The 16,293-nt window shown below is 31.6% G+C and overlaps 2 protein-coding genes across 4 annotated transcripts; both read left to right on the forward strand.

The window, feature by feature from the left end:
• The first annotated feature begins 1,402 nt into the window (after positions 1 to 1,402).
• Positions 1,403 to 5,475, forward strand: LOC110654285 (la protein 1). Of its 2 annotated transcripts, none has more exons than XM_058145791.1 (10): positions 1,403 to 1,584; positions 1,679 to 1,757; positions 1,878 to 2,027; positions 2,558 to 2,700; positions 2,823 to 2,971; positions 3,136 to 3,237; positions 3,327 to 3,753; positions 4,055 to 4,165; positions 4,422 to 4,500; positions 5,230 to 5,475. In XM_058145791.1, exons 1-10 carry the CDS (start codon positions 1,534 to 1,536, stop codon positions 5,358 to 5,360), a joined length of 1,422 nt encoding a protein of 473 aa, XP_058001774.1. In that variant the 5' UTR covers positions 1,403 to 1,533; the 3' UTR covers positions 5,361 to 5,475. The 2 variants fall into 2 exon arrangements, with proteins under 2 accessions (XP_058001774.1, XP_058001772.1); XM_058145789.1 differs by having other exon boundaries at positions 1,405 to 1,584; positions 4,055 to 4,202.
• Positions 5,476 to 9,379: 3,904 nt separating this feature from the next.
• On the forward strand, positions 9,380 to 16,293 carry LOC110654284 (transcription factor MYB3R-1). Of its 2 annotated transcripts, none has more exons than XM_021810217.2 (12): positions 9,380 to 9,558; positions 10,146 to 10,363; positions 10,843 to 10,897; positions 11,297 to 11,354; positions 12,146 to 12,240; positions 12,378 to 12,481; positions 12,636 to 12,764; positions 12,960 to 14,778; positions 14,982 to 15,301; positions 15,415 to 15,529; positions 15,616 to 15,843; positions 16,020 to 16,293. In XM_021810217.2, the coding sequence occupies exons 2-12, from the start codon at positions 10,284 to 10,286 to the stop codon at positions 16,020 to 16,022; spliced, it is 3,006 nt and encodes a 1,001-aa protein (XP_021665909.2). In that variant the 5' UTR covers positions 9,380 to 9,558; positions 10,146 to 10,283; the 3' UTR covers positions 16,023 to 16,293. The 2 variants fall into 2 exon arrangements, with proteins under 2 accessions (XP_021665909.2, XP_021665908.2); XM_021810216.2 differs by having other exon boundaries at positions 9,381 to 9,558; positions 15,988 to 16,293.

A 16,293-nucleotide genomic window follows, 5' to 3' on the forward strand; every position in this document is an offset into this window, starting at 1 on the left:
GTTAAAATTAATTAAATTCTTTTAAAATTTTACATTTTAAATAAGAGAATTATTTGATTTTTGTGAAATAAAATTAAAATTTCAAAGTTTTTTTACTGATAATTTAAAGATAAGAGATAAAAATAAAATAACTTTAAAAATTAAAGGACGATAGATAAAAATTAAAAATTATCACTTTTCATCCTTTAAGTATAACAAAATTAACACATTTGACTTTCTATTTTTAAAATCGAATGGTTATATTCCTATAGGTTTTTTACTGTCTAAAATAGTCCCATCGTCCATTTGAGCCATTAGATAAGAGTGAAATATTCAAATTGTCCTTGTGAAAATATTGAATCCCCAACCCATCCTCTTCCCTCCCTTTTTTTTTTTTGAAAATGTAGTCTATCTCTCTCTCATCAGTATTTTAATAGCATTTCATGTTGCAACTTGTGTGATATTTTAATCATTTTTAAGTTTTATTTAAATATAAATTTATTTAAGGAAGTAAATGATTGTTTATTGAATGAAATCAACTCGTAACAGTAATATTATTGTTTATCATACAAAAAAAGTAGATAGAGAACTCCATAATAAAAAAATCTTAAATTTGAACAAAATTTAAACTTTTTGTAATACTTTAGTCTTTATAATTTTAAAAAATATAATATTTTAATTCTTGTAATTTTAATAAATATAATACTTTAATTCTCATTATGTAAAAACAATCAGAAAAATTGCACTCCTATTCATTTACAACTTATACTTTTTTTAGGAACAAACTCATATTTAGCATAACATTTATTTTCATTCATTCAACACAACAATATAAATCAAAATTCTATCTTCGTTTAACAAATTTTCATTATAATCTAAACTAACATTTATGTGTCATTACATAAATTCAAAATAAATAATGAAAATCTAAATCAACACAACAAAAATTAAGAAATTTCATTCTCATCTAATTGAAGCATTCGAAGTAAACATCTTACACTTACCCTAAAACTACGAAGATTGTTGCTCATAAAGCTTTGCCGCGTAGAGTTGAAACGGCAAGCTAGAAGAACAAAGAGAAAAAAAAAAATTAAGTGATGGAAGTGTTTTTCAATTTTTATCACACCGGGTAAGGGTATTTTGAGATTAAAAATTTTCTCTTTCACCATTGATCACCTTTTCTCCTTTGATTTGATGAAAATCATAGCTATGTTTTAGGTGGTAAAAAACCATAGACATTGCCATTAGATATTAAAATAAAAGACAAAAATATTAATTATGACATACTTCAAGGATGTAAAATTAATTTTTCCTAAAAATTATCCTTTTTTTTTTGACAATTTAATATCTAAGAAGGGGTATTTTGGACCTTTTGTTGCCTCTTCGAGGCGGTGAACCCGGAGAAGGTAAACCCTGTCCACTTCATAGAACGCGCTTAAAAAACTGAAATCCATCTCTCTCTTAAGCGGGACTCTCAAAAACCCTAATAAAGCTCTTTCTCCTGTTTTTGATTGATCAGTTACTTTTTCTCCCTACACCTTCTGCTGCACAACAATGGCGACTCCTTCTTTGGACGAAGGGACAGCGAAGGAAGTCCTTAGACAGGTCAGTTGCATATAATCTTGAGTGCGATTTCTTGTTGAATGGCTAGTTAAAGTGTTAATTTTCCTGTATGTGGTTCCCGTGTTGTGCATCTCAGGTGGAGTTTTACTTCAGTGATAGCAACCTCCCTAGGGACAATTTTATGACAAACACTATCAACGCCAGTGAAGATGGCAGTATCCTTTCACTATTCACTTCAATATTATTGGTTTTTGGTATTTGGTTATGAGTTTGGCTTTAGTGCAGATTATATTCTCTGTTGTTTGGAAATTGTTCATCTTGACTTTGTAAAACAGTGGTTAGTCTTGCTTTGATATGCTCCTTTAAGAAGATGAAAGGTTATTTGAAACTGAAGGACGTGAAGCCCGAAGAGGTGCCGGAAGATACTGTTAAGGCAGTTGCTGAAACTCTTAGGAAATCTAATTCTGTTAAAGTTTCTGAAGATGGTAACTTTTCTATTTTTTTGCCCTTTTTTTTCTCATTTTCATTTCTCCCTAAAATATGCTTTGCTTAGTTAATGAATTAAGTGCACGATAAGAAAATAAAATCAGCTTAGCTAATTTAAGTAAATGAGGATTCCAAAATCTTTGCTCAGTGGAGCTTTGGTTTAACTTCATAGCTTAGAGGGGTGTAATTTCGTATTGTTTAATCCTTTGTGGTATTGGATTTTATAAGGATGGAGCAATCCCTGGATCTTTCAACTACTTTTAGAGGTTTATGCAAGGACCTTAACAATTCAGGATTCTAACTTGTTCTCATTGTTGTTTTCTGTCGGTGGGATTGCATTTGATTTGAGATTTTTCCTTGTTGAATTTCTGATTGGTCTGTTTACTTGGGCTCCAAAACTAATCAGAGTTAACCTAATCTTCTTCTTTTATATCGCCTTATATTCACAGAAATATGTTGTTTTGTTTAAATTTTTTTTTTAAAATTTTTTTTATTATTACCAAACAGTTTGCTGGCTTGTCTATCTCAGGGAGGAAAGTTGGTAGGATTGCTGCACTTTTAAAGCCAGAAGAGGCAATAGAGCAGTTAGACGTAAGAACAATTGCTGCATCACCTTTACAGTATGATGTGAAGCGGGAAGATGTGGAATCTTTTTTTGGAAATTATGCCAAGGTAATAGATGATCCCACTACTTGCTGTGAGTTCATTTTGAATTATCAACGGTGTCATCATGGAAATAGCTGCCTCAGATGTTTATGTTTGTTAAAGCTTGAGTGTTTTTCTCATGATTTTAGGTGTCTAGTGTGAGGATGCCTCGTCATGTGGCTGACAAAAGGGTATTTTGTGGCACGGCTTTGATCGAGTTCTCAACAGAGAAAGATACTGAAAATGTTTTGAAGCAAAGTTTGTTTTTCGAAGGTGTACAGCTAGAATTGAAGCCAAAGTAAGCTATGCTCATGATTGTTTGTCATCATACTAAGCATGCAAACCTTATTCTTCTTTTGAATTTGAATAATGGGCATGTGCATATATAACATGATGCAACTACAACATTTTTATTGCCTGAGATTTTTTTTAAACTTATAATATATGCTCTGTCCATATCAGGAAGGACTTTGATGCAGAAAGAGCAAAAGAGGAAGAGGAATTAAAAAATTCCCGCCCGTTTACAAGTTCAAATAATAAGAACAATTCAAATGCAGAAGCAACGTTAGTAACTAAACAATCCTATGTTTATTGGTGGGACTTTTTCTCTGAATGATTGTTAATTAATTTGTCTCCCCTTGTGATGATAACAGCTATCCCAAGGATTTAATTGTCGCATTTACTTTAAAGGCCTTGTCAGCTGGAGATTCTGTAGAACGTGATGGTGCTCAAGCGCCTGCAAGTGTTGATTCAAAGGTCTGTAAAGCAGATGGAGGAATAAATTCCTCAGAGAATGATGCTGAAGAAAATGAAACTGAGGAGTCAGAGAATGCCTCTGCTGATAAAGAAAATAATGAGATGAATATTGAGGAGGGAAAGGAAGAAAAGGGTAATGAGGAAACTGGCTCTGAAAGTAAAGAAATAAAAATGGAAGAAGGGGAGAAGTCAGCTGAAGATCCCACTGGAAAGGACAAGGAAAAAGAGGAAAAATCCAAGGCTGCTGAGGCCTACAGGGATGACATGAATGTTGTATTGCGTGAGGATCTGAAGGCTGTCTTGGGAAAATTTGGCACTGTCAAGGTACCATGAAGGTTCCCTCTTCTTTTTTAGGATAAGCATTATACTTTTCCTGCTTGCTGAATTATGTTTCATTCAAATCAAACGTCAAAACTCAAAACTGTCAAGAAGCTGGATGCTGTATCATGAATCTTTCATCTCTATCTTGTCAGTCCTTTTCTATCCATTTCAATCATTCGTTTAGAATGGAGAGAAGTCATTCTTGCAACTTGTTCCTAGAAGTTGGTCTGGGCTTTTGTCCTTTTTGTGTTGCACTGATACCTCTTATCATATATATATCATTTTTTTTTTCTTCTTGGTCAAGTTTGTTGATTTCAAGATTGGAGAGGATTCAGGATATGTTAGATTTGAACAACCTGAAGCAGCTCAGAAAGCTCGTGCAGCTGCAGTGTTAGCTAAAGAAGGTGGTCTAATGGTAAAGAATTTCATTGCTATTTTAGAACCAGTGACTGGTAGGTTTCGATCTCAGCTTTACTTGAGTTCTTATATTGTTACTGATTTTAATATGTTTTCTTTTTTCCTTTTCTCTTCTTCTTCCTTTTACTTCTGAGTGTGGCAGCTTGTGATAAAATTGAATTCCAATTGATGGCCTTTTTATGACCATTGCTCTACACTATGGAATGCGCACTGATAGGAAGCTGTTTTTCTTGTCTGTTATTCTGTGAACATAGGTGACGCAGAGAGGGAATACTGGAATCTACTACGGGGCAATCAAGAAAAGCACTGGGAAAATAAGGGCAACCGAGGAAGGTCAGAATTAGTACATTTTATACTTCCTATTTTATTTGGATAATTGGATTATAAACCACTTGCAAACATGACTATAAAATATGTTTATTTAAAGAGGTGGAGCTTCTCAAGGGCTTAGGGCCCCCAGAAATTTTCAAAACTTCATACTCATGAGAATTGATAAAAAAAGGATCCATACTCATGAGAATTGATTGAGTTTTATGCTGGTTGTTAACCTATTACAACTAGTTTGGAATTAAAGTTTAGTAGTTGTTATTTTTGTTGAAATCCCACTTTTTGTCCCCCAAAATAGATGATAAAACTAAGCAAGTGCTATTATGATATTGTCGCTTGGGAGAAGTCAGAAGCATTTTCAAAATATAATTTTAAATTAATACACCTTAATTCATTCTATTAAGTATAAATATTTCGGTTGCTTGATTATCAATCTAAACTTTGCTAATAGAATAACAATTTTTTAACTCAGTTCACAGCTTATTTACTTGCTAATCCAATTTTTAGTAATAGATTAGTAATTTTTCTAGTTAGTTCATAAGCTATTTATTCTTTTGAAAATTTGTAAGTTCTTGATCATTAGAGAATTAAATTCACAGTAGAATTTTGCATATCATTAGACATGCTGTATCTTTTATTCCATCCGCATTGGTTATTTGCTTCATTCTGTATAGTCAAGGAGCTCACCTGGATTCCTGTTACTACCAATCTAAATTTTTGTGCTTACTTCAACAGGAGAGGAAGACACTATAGGGGTGGTGGCAAACACTCTCAATCTAGAGATAATTATTCAACTGGTCGACCAACTAAAGCTCAGAAAGTTGGAGCATCATGAGAGAAATTTTGATGTAAGTGGCGAGTTTTGAGGGCAATTTTGTACGATACCATTAGAGTTTGTCTCCGACAGATACGATAATGTGTTTTTTATTTTATTTTTGATATGCAACTGATATTATCATAATTTAATTGCCTTGTTTGACATTCCATTATTGCATAGATGCATGGGAGATTAGGGTCCAACATAATCAAACTTTATTTATTTATTTATTTATTTTTGAATAAGTTTGATATGGTTGATCTCAATGTTTTGCAACCATTAACCAACTTTGTGATGGGCGTGGAGCTGGATAATTGTCTGTTCGGTGCAAGTTGGTTTCCATGTGTTCAGAAAACCGGGGACAGCTTAGTGGGGCATGGCCTTCCAAAATATTCAAAAGCTTCATTATTAAGGGTTCAGCATTTTTAGCTAAATTGTATAGGTTCCCATCCCCAAAATATTTTGAAAAGTCAAGGAAATGTATCAAGAAACTTCAGTAATTTAGACCAACAATTTTAACGAGATAGCCATTTAAAAAAGAGAGATGATTTTGATTAAATAAAGAGAAAAAAAAAATTCTTTGCCGAGTTGCGTATAATTTATTTTTAAAATATAAAATTTATTATATATTCACAATAAATTGGTATTCGACTCTTCACTTGTTTAATCAACACAATTTTTTGAACGCATTTCAATCACATCAATGTAAAATGTGTAACCTTTACATTAATAAAGGCTTCTATATTTAATATTTAATAGGTTCAAATCAAAGCATAGAGATCTAATAAATTTTTCACGGAAAACTCAAGGCGTAAATTATATATATATATATATATATATATATATATATATATATATATATATATATATAATTAACCTGAATATTGAAGGATTCAATGCCTCCACAGATTTTCAAAGTTTTTCTTCTTTTCCCTGTTTTCTTGATTTAATTTCTAAATTAATTGTTAGGATGTTTTAGTTTTTATTTCAATTTGAACTTGTTCTTGATTTTATTATTATGTTGAACTAAAATTTTATTTAGATATCTGATGTAGTTTAGATTTAATTTTAATTTCAGAAATTTTATACTAATTTTTTATTAATATAATTGTTTATTATTTGAATTTAGTTGATATTTGATATGTTTATTATTTGAACTTAGGCGATATTTGATATGATTTGGTATAATGTAATTAAATTTATATCGTAACTATGATTATATTACATATTTATTATATTATTTAATAATAAAAAAAATTTAATGTAATGGAATGATAATTACCTTATGTAAAGTAACTCGTAATGATAATTACATAAAAAAATGAATATAATTATGATTATTTTTTTATTTTTTTATTTTTTTATTTATTTTTAACACTACTACAATTACCATTATCAACCACTACTACCACTACCACCGTTACTATCAATCATAACCATCTTGTCACACACCATTATTATCAACATTACCACCATTTGATTACTATTACTACCACTTGGCCACTACTGCCACTATAACTATCTCACCCTGCCACCCTTTTGACCACCACCACCACTCTTACCTTATCATCATTATTGTTGTCACCACCATCACTACCTAATGACTAATATTATCACTATCACCACCACTTAGTTATTATTACCTCTTAATCACCAATTACTACAGCCATTACTAATAACTTATTATTAATACTATAAATAAATTAAATATTAAAACAAAAATTATCTTTTCATTACATCACTTGTAATTTTATTGTAACCAAATATAGGAACATAATGTCAATTACATTACATTATAAATTTCATTTTATTATATAATTGATTATATTATATTACATTACTTTCAATCAAACGTAGTCTTAATACTTTTGGATATCAACTAGCTTACAATTACCATTGAGAAGGAAAATTATGGATTTGTGAAGAATAATAAATATCACAGGAATAATAATTGGAGCAGGAAAAAAAAGTTTAACCTGTGGAGTTATGGGAATAATCATGGTGTTTAGTGATTAATTAGGATTGTTTTACTATTGGAGATAGATTTTAAATTTCAGTTAATATTTTGGTAAGTCTCGAAATAGATTATTAATTTTTGTGTTAATTATTAAATTTAGATTGCTAAATAGAAGAATTGGAATTGGTAATTAGACCTAGTAAAATTAGGAATACCTTAGTGCTTAATTGATTTGATTTTACAACCAATTTTTATTGTATTCTTTATAGTTAATTTTAATTTTAGTATTTAATTAAATTTATTTTTCAATTTTATTCAATTTCAATAATTTAAATATTAATAAAATTATCACATATTTTTTTATATTTAAATTCAGTCCTTTGGATTTAACACTCGTTTTCACTACTATACTACTTATTTTGAAATAAATATATAATGTAATAATTATTAAATTTATTATTATAAAAAATTCAACTTAATATATATATATAAAATCTGGAGGACTCACGTGAATGCGCCATTATAATTTCAGCGGAATTGCTCGCAGTTTCGACCTGTATAATACGGCACCCATCTTCTTAGCAAAATCTCAATAATTTTAATGTTCCTAATTTTGAGATATGCTCATAAGATTCTGATACATTAAATGATTTGAGACTCTTAAACTTAAGATATTGAATATTTTCCTTTTTAGACAATCGTATAATTATCTTTTTATTAAATTAAAAAATTATATAAGTAAAAGAAATTATCAAATTTTAAATATTTAATTTGTTATTATATTACCAATTATTCTAATCAATATTAACACATCCACTAAGAAATTGGTAATTTCAAAAACTAACTTTAAACATAATTAAATGGATTTAGCTAATTATTAAAGTATATATTATAAAATTATAATTAGTTATTTGTAAAAAAAAAACAATTTCAAATTAAAGGCAAAATTATTATTTAGTTCTTATATTTTAATAAAACTAATTACTTGATTTTTATGCTTTAAAAAATATATTATTTGGTTCTTGTAAAAATTTTTGTTAGACTATTTAGTCACTTATTAAATTTTTCGTTCCTCATACTATTCGCACTACTATTTAATGTATCTATTTTAAAGAAATTAATTAGTTAATCTCTATATTTTAAAAAATACTACTATATAGTATTTTTATTTTAGTAAAATTAATTAGTTAGTTCATGTATTTTGAGAAATATTCTTAGATAAAAATAAAAATTTTTCTATGTGGAAAATAAATCTTAATTTAATTTTTTTAATTTCTAATTGACATCATTTTTATATTTTTTCTACTTAAAAATAATTTTTATTAATTATTTATAAATTTAAATAAATTTATTAACTTTTTTATCTAGACAGTTTATACTATTTTTATTAACAAATAAAAATAAAGAGAGAATAAGGAAGAGAAAAGCATGGATATAGAAAAAAAGAAACATAGAGAGAGAAATCATAAATGATAAGAAAAAATAAGGGGGAGGGAATTAAAATAATTTAAGTATAAAAAATAATTATAAGACTAAATAGTTAACAAAGTCAAATTATAGAAATTAATTAATATATTTTTTTAAAATATAGAAATTAACTAATTAGTTTCACTAAAATAGAGAAACTAAATAATAGATTAACAAATATTAATTAATGAAAAATTTAATGAATAAACTAAATAATTTAATGAAAGTCTATATAAAAATTAAATAATATATTTTTTAAAAATATATAAATTAAATCATTATTTAGTTAAAATATATAAATTAAATTTTAATTTTTCTAAATTAAAAGAAAGATAATTTTTATTATTAATAAAAATTACTTTAAGACTAAATATCCATTTTATTAAATTTAAAAAGTAACATAAAATAGTAAATATTTATTTTTGTTTATCTCAGAAAAATACAAATAAATAGCTAAAAAGCAAAAATAATAAAAAGAAAGAAAAATAATTTGCCCGTTGAGTTTAAGTTTTTAAATTTCAGTCACCAGAAAAGGACGGCTGAGATAACCGCGTGGCATGATCTGGACCGCTCATATCATCCAAAACATGCTCGAGCTTTAAGCCATAGGGTTTGAAACTCTAGAGTCCGCCCCTTTATGTTTGAATAGCTCTCTGGACCGTTTCAATCTCTCTCTCTCTCTCTCTCTCTCTCTCACACACTGTACTCTTTCAGTGCATTTGCATTTTGCAGATCTCTTGAACTCCTTTAGGATCTGCAAATGCGTACCGTATCGGTCTCTCTTCTTGCTATCTCTGCATTTCTCTTTCTAAAGCTCAGTTGGGTATGTGCTTTTGATTTTTTTTTTTAATTTATTAATGGATTTTAAATATTATTTCTCTAAAATTTGATCCCTTTATGAGAGGTTTTGAATTGAAGAAATTTGAATAAATCGGTGAAGTTGTTTTTTGTTTATTTTAACCAAACTTTGAAATTTGTGACTTTGATCATGATCTAGGGTTTGAATTTAAGAAATTCAATTCATCATTTGTGGTGTCAGTTCATACTCTTGAATTCCATCTTCTTTAATTTTGAATTTTAGAAACTGAACTAAGCCCTGATCCCGAATTCTTAATGTTAACTAACCGTAGTGCAATTCAAGGATGGAACATGTTTTTCTTGCATTATTTTGTTGTACTATATTATCATGGACGATGATTAATTTAATTCTAATCTATTGAGAGTCCATTCCTATTTGTGATACAAATATTGCTTCCTGGTTGTGTATGTTACTGATGCACACTGAGCTAGAGTTCCACTTGTATAATGTCTCTGAGAAAAGTTACTTTCTATTCTTTCTCCATCATGTAGAGTTTCTCTTTATGTGATGTAGATTATGTCAATTTGAGATTCATTTTGTTCGTATATTAGATTGTGGTTTTGTCTGGCAAGAGGGAAATTCAAATTGCTTAGTAGGGAGATTTATGATGACTTTGAGGACATACTCTGGAGAAAATTGCTGTAGTGTGGGAATTGGGGTATGCTGCTTTATTTTTCTATCGAAATTCAATGGAAAGTGACAAGTCAATTTCTGCTCCCTCATCAGATGGGCACAGTGAGGGTGTTCAGAGAATCCGGCCTCTGCATGGGTAATTTTTTAAAACCATTTAGAATTTCAGATGGCTTTTTGTATGTGATCTCATGCCTTTTGGTGTGCTTGCCTTTGAAACATCTTAAATGATTGAAGCATGGACATACTACTGTTGGTGCTCTTCTGTGTAGTAGAGATAAAATTAAAAATTAACATGTATGCTTTACTTGGTACCTAGTCTTTAACTGTTTGCTTGGTTTGCTTCTTTACAATTGTTTCTTTAGCTTTCTTTTCTACAAGTATAACTACACGATGCCATGCAATTCTGTTCTTCTCCTCCTCCTCGAGATGGGAAGTTTTTATTCTCTGTTCCCAGTAATTTGACATTTAAGGATTTTAAAATGGTCTTTAGTTATATCACTTACTCTTATTGTTGCTATGACTAGTATTTCCTTTGATAGAGACAATGACTGTGTTATCACTACTTAGTTTGAATACCATCATGCAATTACTTATATATACATATTCCTTTTGCAGACGGACCAGTGGTCCAGCAAGGCGCTCTACAAAGGGGCAATGGACAGCTGAAGAGGTAATGTTTATTTGCAGCTCTTTTAGCGACTCTTCTTTGCGTGGGTCAGTAATATCACTCTTTTGCTCTTCAAATTAGATAGTGTTTAACATGTGAGTTCAAAACATTAGTTTTAAGTATGCACTGAAGATGTTTAATTGCAAATTTGGTTTGACATATTTGTTGGAAAATTTGCTATTTCCCTTCTCCCTAATTGACATCTCAAATCCCAAAATTATGTTTTAGGATTATGTTTTAGATGTATGTGAAGTGTGTACAGTTTCTACTGAGATTTGCTTTTAACTTTATCCATGAAACTAATACTCCGCTGATATATTGATGTAAATTCATATCCAGTCATATATGTGCATGTTTTCTTATTATCTTTTGTATTATTGATTGTGTATAATATGTGTATAGGATGAGATTTTGCGCAAGGCTGTTCAGCGTTTCAAAGGAAAAAACTGGAAAAAAATTGGTATGGTTGTGAACTTATATGTTATCTCCAGTCATCTTATAAAAATGAGGATTATTTCCTTATCCTTATCTTTCACTTACTCTCTTCTCATTTCGTTATTTTTCTTTTCACAATTTATTTAAACTCTTAGGTGTCTTTACATAATTGAGTCATTGATGTGCAATAACCTTCATGTTGTAAATTTCTGGCTTTTTAAAGGATCAATTTAGTGTTACTTTGTTAGTAAGTTACAACTGATATGTGCTTCTCCAAGTAAGTAGTTGATAATGGGTAATGATCACTGCAATTTTTAATTTAGGTATTACATCTCTAGAATACAATCTAGTGGATAGAAGTGCTTTGCATATGCAACACTTCCACAAGAATCTCTATCTGCAAGCTATTCTGGGGATTTTACTTAAGCTTCACATCTAATTTTTTTTTTTTTTAATGATCTCTCTCTCTCTCTCTCTCTCTCTCTCTCTCCCTTTATTTTTAAAATGTGGTGCCCTTGTGCTCAACTCAATATGTTGCCAAAACTTTGGAACTTTGCAGAGAAAATGTTGTGTGACAAGACTCACCTGACTTCTTCTCAGCAACATTGTAATTGGACTCATATTGTTGTATGTTAACTATGGGTTTATGAACCTTTTTTTTTTTTTATATCATTTGGGCTAAAGCCCCTTTTTCCCCCTTTTCCTTGTGTTGTTTGAAATTTTTGTCACTCTCTCTTTTAGGCACTACCTTTGATTCCCCAATTTTTATGATACATTACCTTCAGTTAGCTAATTGTAATATTGGGCTGTCTGTAGCTGAGTGTTTTAAGGACCGGACAGATGTACAATGCCTTCATAGGTGGCAGAAGGTCTTAAATCCAGAGCTTGTTAAAGGTCCATGGTCAAAGGAGGTACTATCCATATAGTTGTTTATTATCCGTGAAATTCGCACCCTGCTTATATTTTTGCTAACTTCATTAAATTGGATTGTATATATTTTCGTGATAACTGATATGTGATTGCCTGCTTTTCTTCAAAATGTAAACAGGAGGATGAAATAATAATTGAACTGGTGAACAAATATGGGCCAAAAAAGTGGTCCACAATTGCACAGCATTTACCTGGACGAATTGGAAAGCAGTGCAGGGAAAGGTAAAGATAGCTATAGCTGATCTATGGATATATCTATGTTACCTAAATTTGTTCCTTTGCTCCTATTAATTTAAATACTGTCAGAAGCTTTAGTTTTATCCTTCTTGGAAGATATTGTGACTATTTAAAAGATATTGCTTTTCTAATATTTTAGGTGGCATAATCATCTTAATCCTTCAATAAACAAAGAAGCATGGACCCAGCAGGAGGAGTTGTCCTTGATTCGTGCTCATCAGATTTATGGGAACAGATGGGCAGAGCTTACAAAATTCTTGCCTGGAAGGTTTGTTGATTTATTATTTGCAACAGAGGCGCCAACTTTCGGTTCTTCTTTGCTTAAATTTCAGATGCTTATAATTTATCTTCATTGTTTTCAATGGTTTGAATTCATTTTCTAAATATATGTGATTTCCATCTGCTTTGTGAGTTACCTCAATCAGCTCAATTTGTGATCCTTCTATGCTTGTTTGGTCAACAGGACAGACAATGCTATAAAAAATCACTGGAATAGTTCTGTGAAAAAGAAATTGGACTCTTACTTGGCATCAGGTCTATTAGAACAGTTCCAAGGCCTCCCTCTTGTTCCACACCAAAATCAACCTATGCCTTCATCTTCTTCAAGGGTGCAAAGCAGTGGAGATGATCCTGGCCCAAAATGTGGAATAGAAACAGAGGAAATATCAGAATGCAGTCAAGAGTCAATCATTGCTGGCTGCTCTCAAACTGCCAGTGGCTTTGGTAATGCAGTTTTACATACAACAGAAGAATTCCAGCTTGCTGAGGAGTCTGGTTTAGGAAAGGAGCGAAGCTCTAGTCCAGCATCTTGTTCAGAACAATACTTCACGTCAGTGGGAGATGTCACTTTTTCTATCCCTGAAATACCTTGTGAAGTGGGTTGCTCTTCCAACTTTCTTCAGCAAAATTTCTCACAGAACACTATAACTTCTGCAAGCAGCGAGTATCAATTTAACTCACAGGAGTTGCCTAACATATCTTCTCTAGAACTAGGGCAGGAGTCATCGGGGTTATCAACTCATTGTATAGCTGCAAATGAAAGCCATGAACTGGTGAATGTTCCATTTCAAACTTCTATGGGAAACATGACTGCAGGTTCTGCTAAACCAGACCACATCTTTATATCAGATGATGAATGCTGCCGGTTCTTATTTGCAGATGCAATGAATGGTGGGGTTTTCTCCTCTGGAAATTTTACAAAGGGCTCAAACTCAGTTGCATGTATAGATTCCTTAAACTGTCAATCCTCAAACTACCAGATATCTGAAACTGACAGAAGTGCACAACCATTTAGTCCTTCAAAATCTGTTGTATTGGCCGCTACATGCAGCCAACCATTTCCATCTGGCCCTTCACTACTTTCGGCTGATGATAGTAATCTAATATGCAGAAGGGAACAAAATCAAATAATTAATCATTCTTTTGCGGCAAATGAACAAGAGTATGTTATAAGTGCACATGATGGCTTTATATACACTGATGGCACTGATAGATCTCCCTGTGGTGATGGTACAGATAACACAGACATGCAAGAGCAACATTATCTGCGGGAACCTTCAAAATTAGCTCCACCGGACACTTTCACTTCTGGTTCCGATACCATACAGTCGTGTCCTGTGGATGAAATGCCAAATGTGCACACAGAACAGCAGGATGCGGGAGCTCTATGCTATGAACCTCCACGTTTCCCAAGCTTGGATATTCCTTTTCTGAGCTGTGATCTTATTCAATCTGGTAGTGATATGCAGCAAGAGTATAGCCCTCTTGGTATCCGTCAATTAATGATGTCATCAATGAACTGCATCACTCCATTTAGGTTATGGGAGTCACCATCTCGAGATGATAGTCCTGATGCTGTCCTGAAGAGTGCTGCTAGGACTTTCACTGGTACACCATCCATTTTGAAGAAACGAAATCGTGATTTGTTGTCACCTTTGTCTGATAGAAGAGTAGACAAAAAACTTGAGATTGACTTGACATCTAGTTTGACCAAGGAGTTTTCAAGGTTGGAAGTTTTATTTGATGAGAGTGAAACTCACAGAGCATCTCTCCAGTCACCGTCTAATCAGAAAAGGAACCACGAATCCATCTATGAAGATAAAGAAAATTTGGATCCTGCTCTTGAAGGTAGACAAGAAAAGGGGAGAGATTGCTCTGCATTTGTTGACAATAAAATTTCTGAGAAAGATTGTAATAGCAGTGATTCCCAGGACAACAAGAAGGAAAGGACTGTTGATGGTGTTGCTAACACTAAGGTTCATAATGATGCTAATGCCCAACATGTGAGTCTTTCACTTGTGATCTATTTCTTTTCCTCTAATTTTTTTTGGTTTGTCTGTTGGGGGCATATTATTCTGAACTGAGACTATATGTAAATCTATTGGGTTATCCGGTTATAACTTTCAGAGATTAGTAGGATTCTGCTTGATTAATTCTCTTCCTTCCTAATTTATTGTATATCTTTGTCTCTTCTTTTTCTTGATAGGCAGAACAGCTTTCTGGAGCGCTTGGTGAAGACAGCATGTATGATCTTCTATTTTCTCCCGATCAAGTTGGTTTTAAAGGAGACAAAGCATTTGCTCCAAGTTCTCGAACTCCAAAGAATTTATACCATAGAATATTGGGAACTTTATCAGAACAATGTATTGCTTCTGAATCTTCATCTGGAAATTCATGCATAGTTGTTCGATCCCCTACCATTTACAAGAAGAATCATGAAAATCATTTACTTGCATCTACATCAGCACCTTTAGAGAATACAATTGATAATACTGGGAATGATGCTGGTACTGAAAATCTTAGCATGTAAGTTTAAGTTTTATCTCTCTTTATTATAGTCATTACTTAAGCAGTCATCCTTGTTTTTATATGATTTCTTTTTTCTTATGAGTTGCTTGTTCCATGGTTTTCATTTTTAGATTTGGTGAAACTCCTTTCAAAAGGAGTATTGAATCTCCTTCAGCATGGAAGTCTCCTTGGTTCATTAATTCTTTTCTGCCTGGCCCAAGAGTTGACACAGACATATCTATTGAGGTATGAGAAACTCTGGTATTTAACTTTTCATTGTTGTTTACTAGATTCTTTAAAGATTTTTTAAAATGCTTGGAACTTTTCTCCAGGATATTGGGATTTTTTTGAGCCCTGGTGAGAGAAGCTATGATGCCATTGCGTTGATGAAGCAGTTAAGCGAGCACACCGCCTCTGCATATGCTGACGCTTTGGAAGTTTTGGGAAATGAAACTCCTGAAACAATATTAGAAAAAAGGCGCTCCAATATGGACCAGGAGAACAATTGTGCACCAAATATTCAGCCTGAGAATGTTTCCCATTTAGCTTCAAATGTTTCGGTATGACAACTTTCTTATTTATCAAAATCCTTGATATCATGGCCTGTATTGTAGTTCAGGATGCCAAATTTTGCTCGTATTATGTATAATGACCACAATTTAACCTTTATATTTATTTTTTGTGTTTTGTTGCAAATATTTAAGACGTCAACTGAATGCCGAACCCTTGACTTCAGTGAATGCGAGACGCCCGGGAAGCGAACGGAAAGCGAGAGATCTTCAACTGCCATGACCTTCTCAAGTCCCTCTTCCTATCTGTTGAAAGGTTGCAGATAGCAATTTCTCACAGCAGATGTGTTCGGCTGTCATAATCTGTATCTTATATTACACATATGTATAATTGTTGCCTTACATTTTTTTTTTTTTTTTTTTACTTTTTCTATTTCTTCCTATTGTTAATTCTGTATGGAACACAAATTAATTAATTGATACAAGACCATCCTGAGCGTA

The sequence above is a fragment of the Hevea brasiliensis genome, chromosome 4, assembly GCF_030052815.1.
Source record: "Hevea brasiliensis isolate MT/VB/25A 57/8 chromosome 4, ASM3005281v1, whole genome shotgun sequence".
Classification (NCBI taxonomy): Eukaryota; Viridiplantae; Streptophyta; class Magnoliopsida; order Malpighiales; family Euphorbiaceae; genus Hevea; species Hevea brasiliensis.

Coding starts and splice junctions, on each gene's coding strand:
- LOC110654284 (XM_021810216.2), top strand. CDS start 10,284: ATGGAAAGTGACAAGTCAATTTCTGCTCCCTCATCAGATGGGCACAGT. Junction 11,355..12,145: donor AAAAAACTGGAAAAAAATTG/GTATGGTTGTGA, acceptor GGCTGTCTGTAG/CTGAGTGTTTTAAGGACCGG. Junction 12,765..12,959: donor ACAAAATTCTTGCCTGGAAG/GTTTGTTGATTT, acceptor TTTGGTCAACAG/GACAGACAATGCTATAAAAA.
- LOC110654285 (XM_058145789.1), top strand. CDS start 1,534: ATGGCGACTCCTTCTTTGGACGAAGGGACAGCGAAGGAAGTCCTTAGA. Junction 2,701..2,822: donor TTTTTGGAAATTATGCCAAG/GTAATAGATGAT, acceptor TCATGATTTTAG/GTGTCTAGTGTGAGGATGCC. Junction 2,972..3,135: donor CAGCTAGAATTGAAGCCAAA/GTAAGCTATGCT, acceptor TGTCCATATCAG/GAAGGACTTTGATGCAGAAA.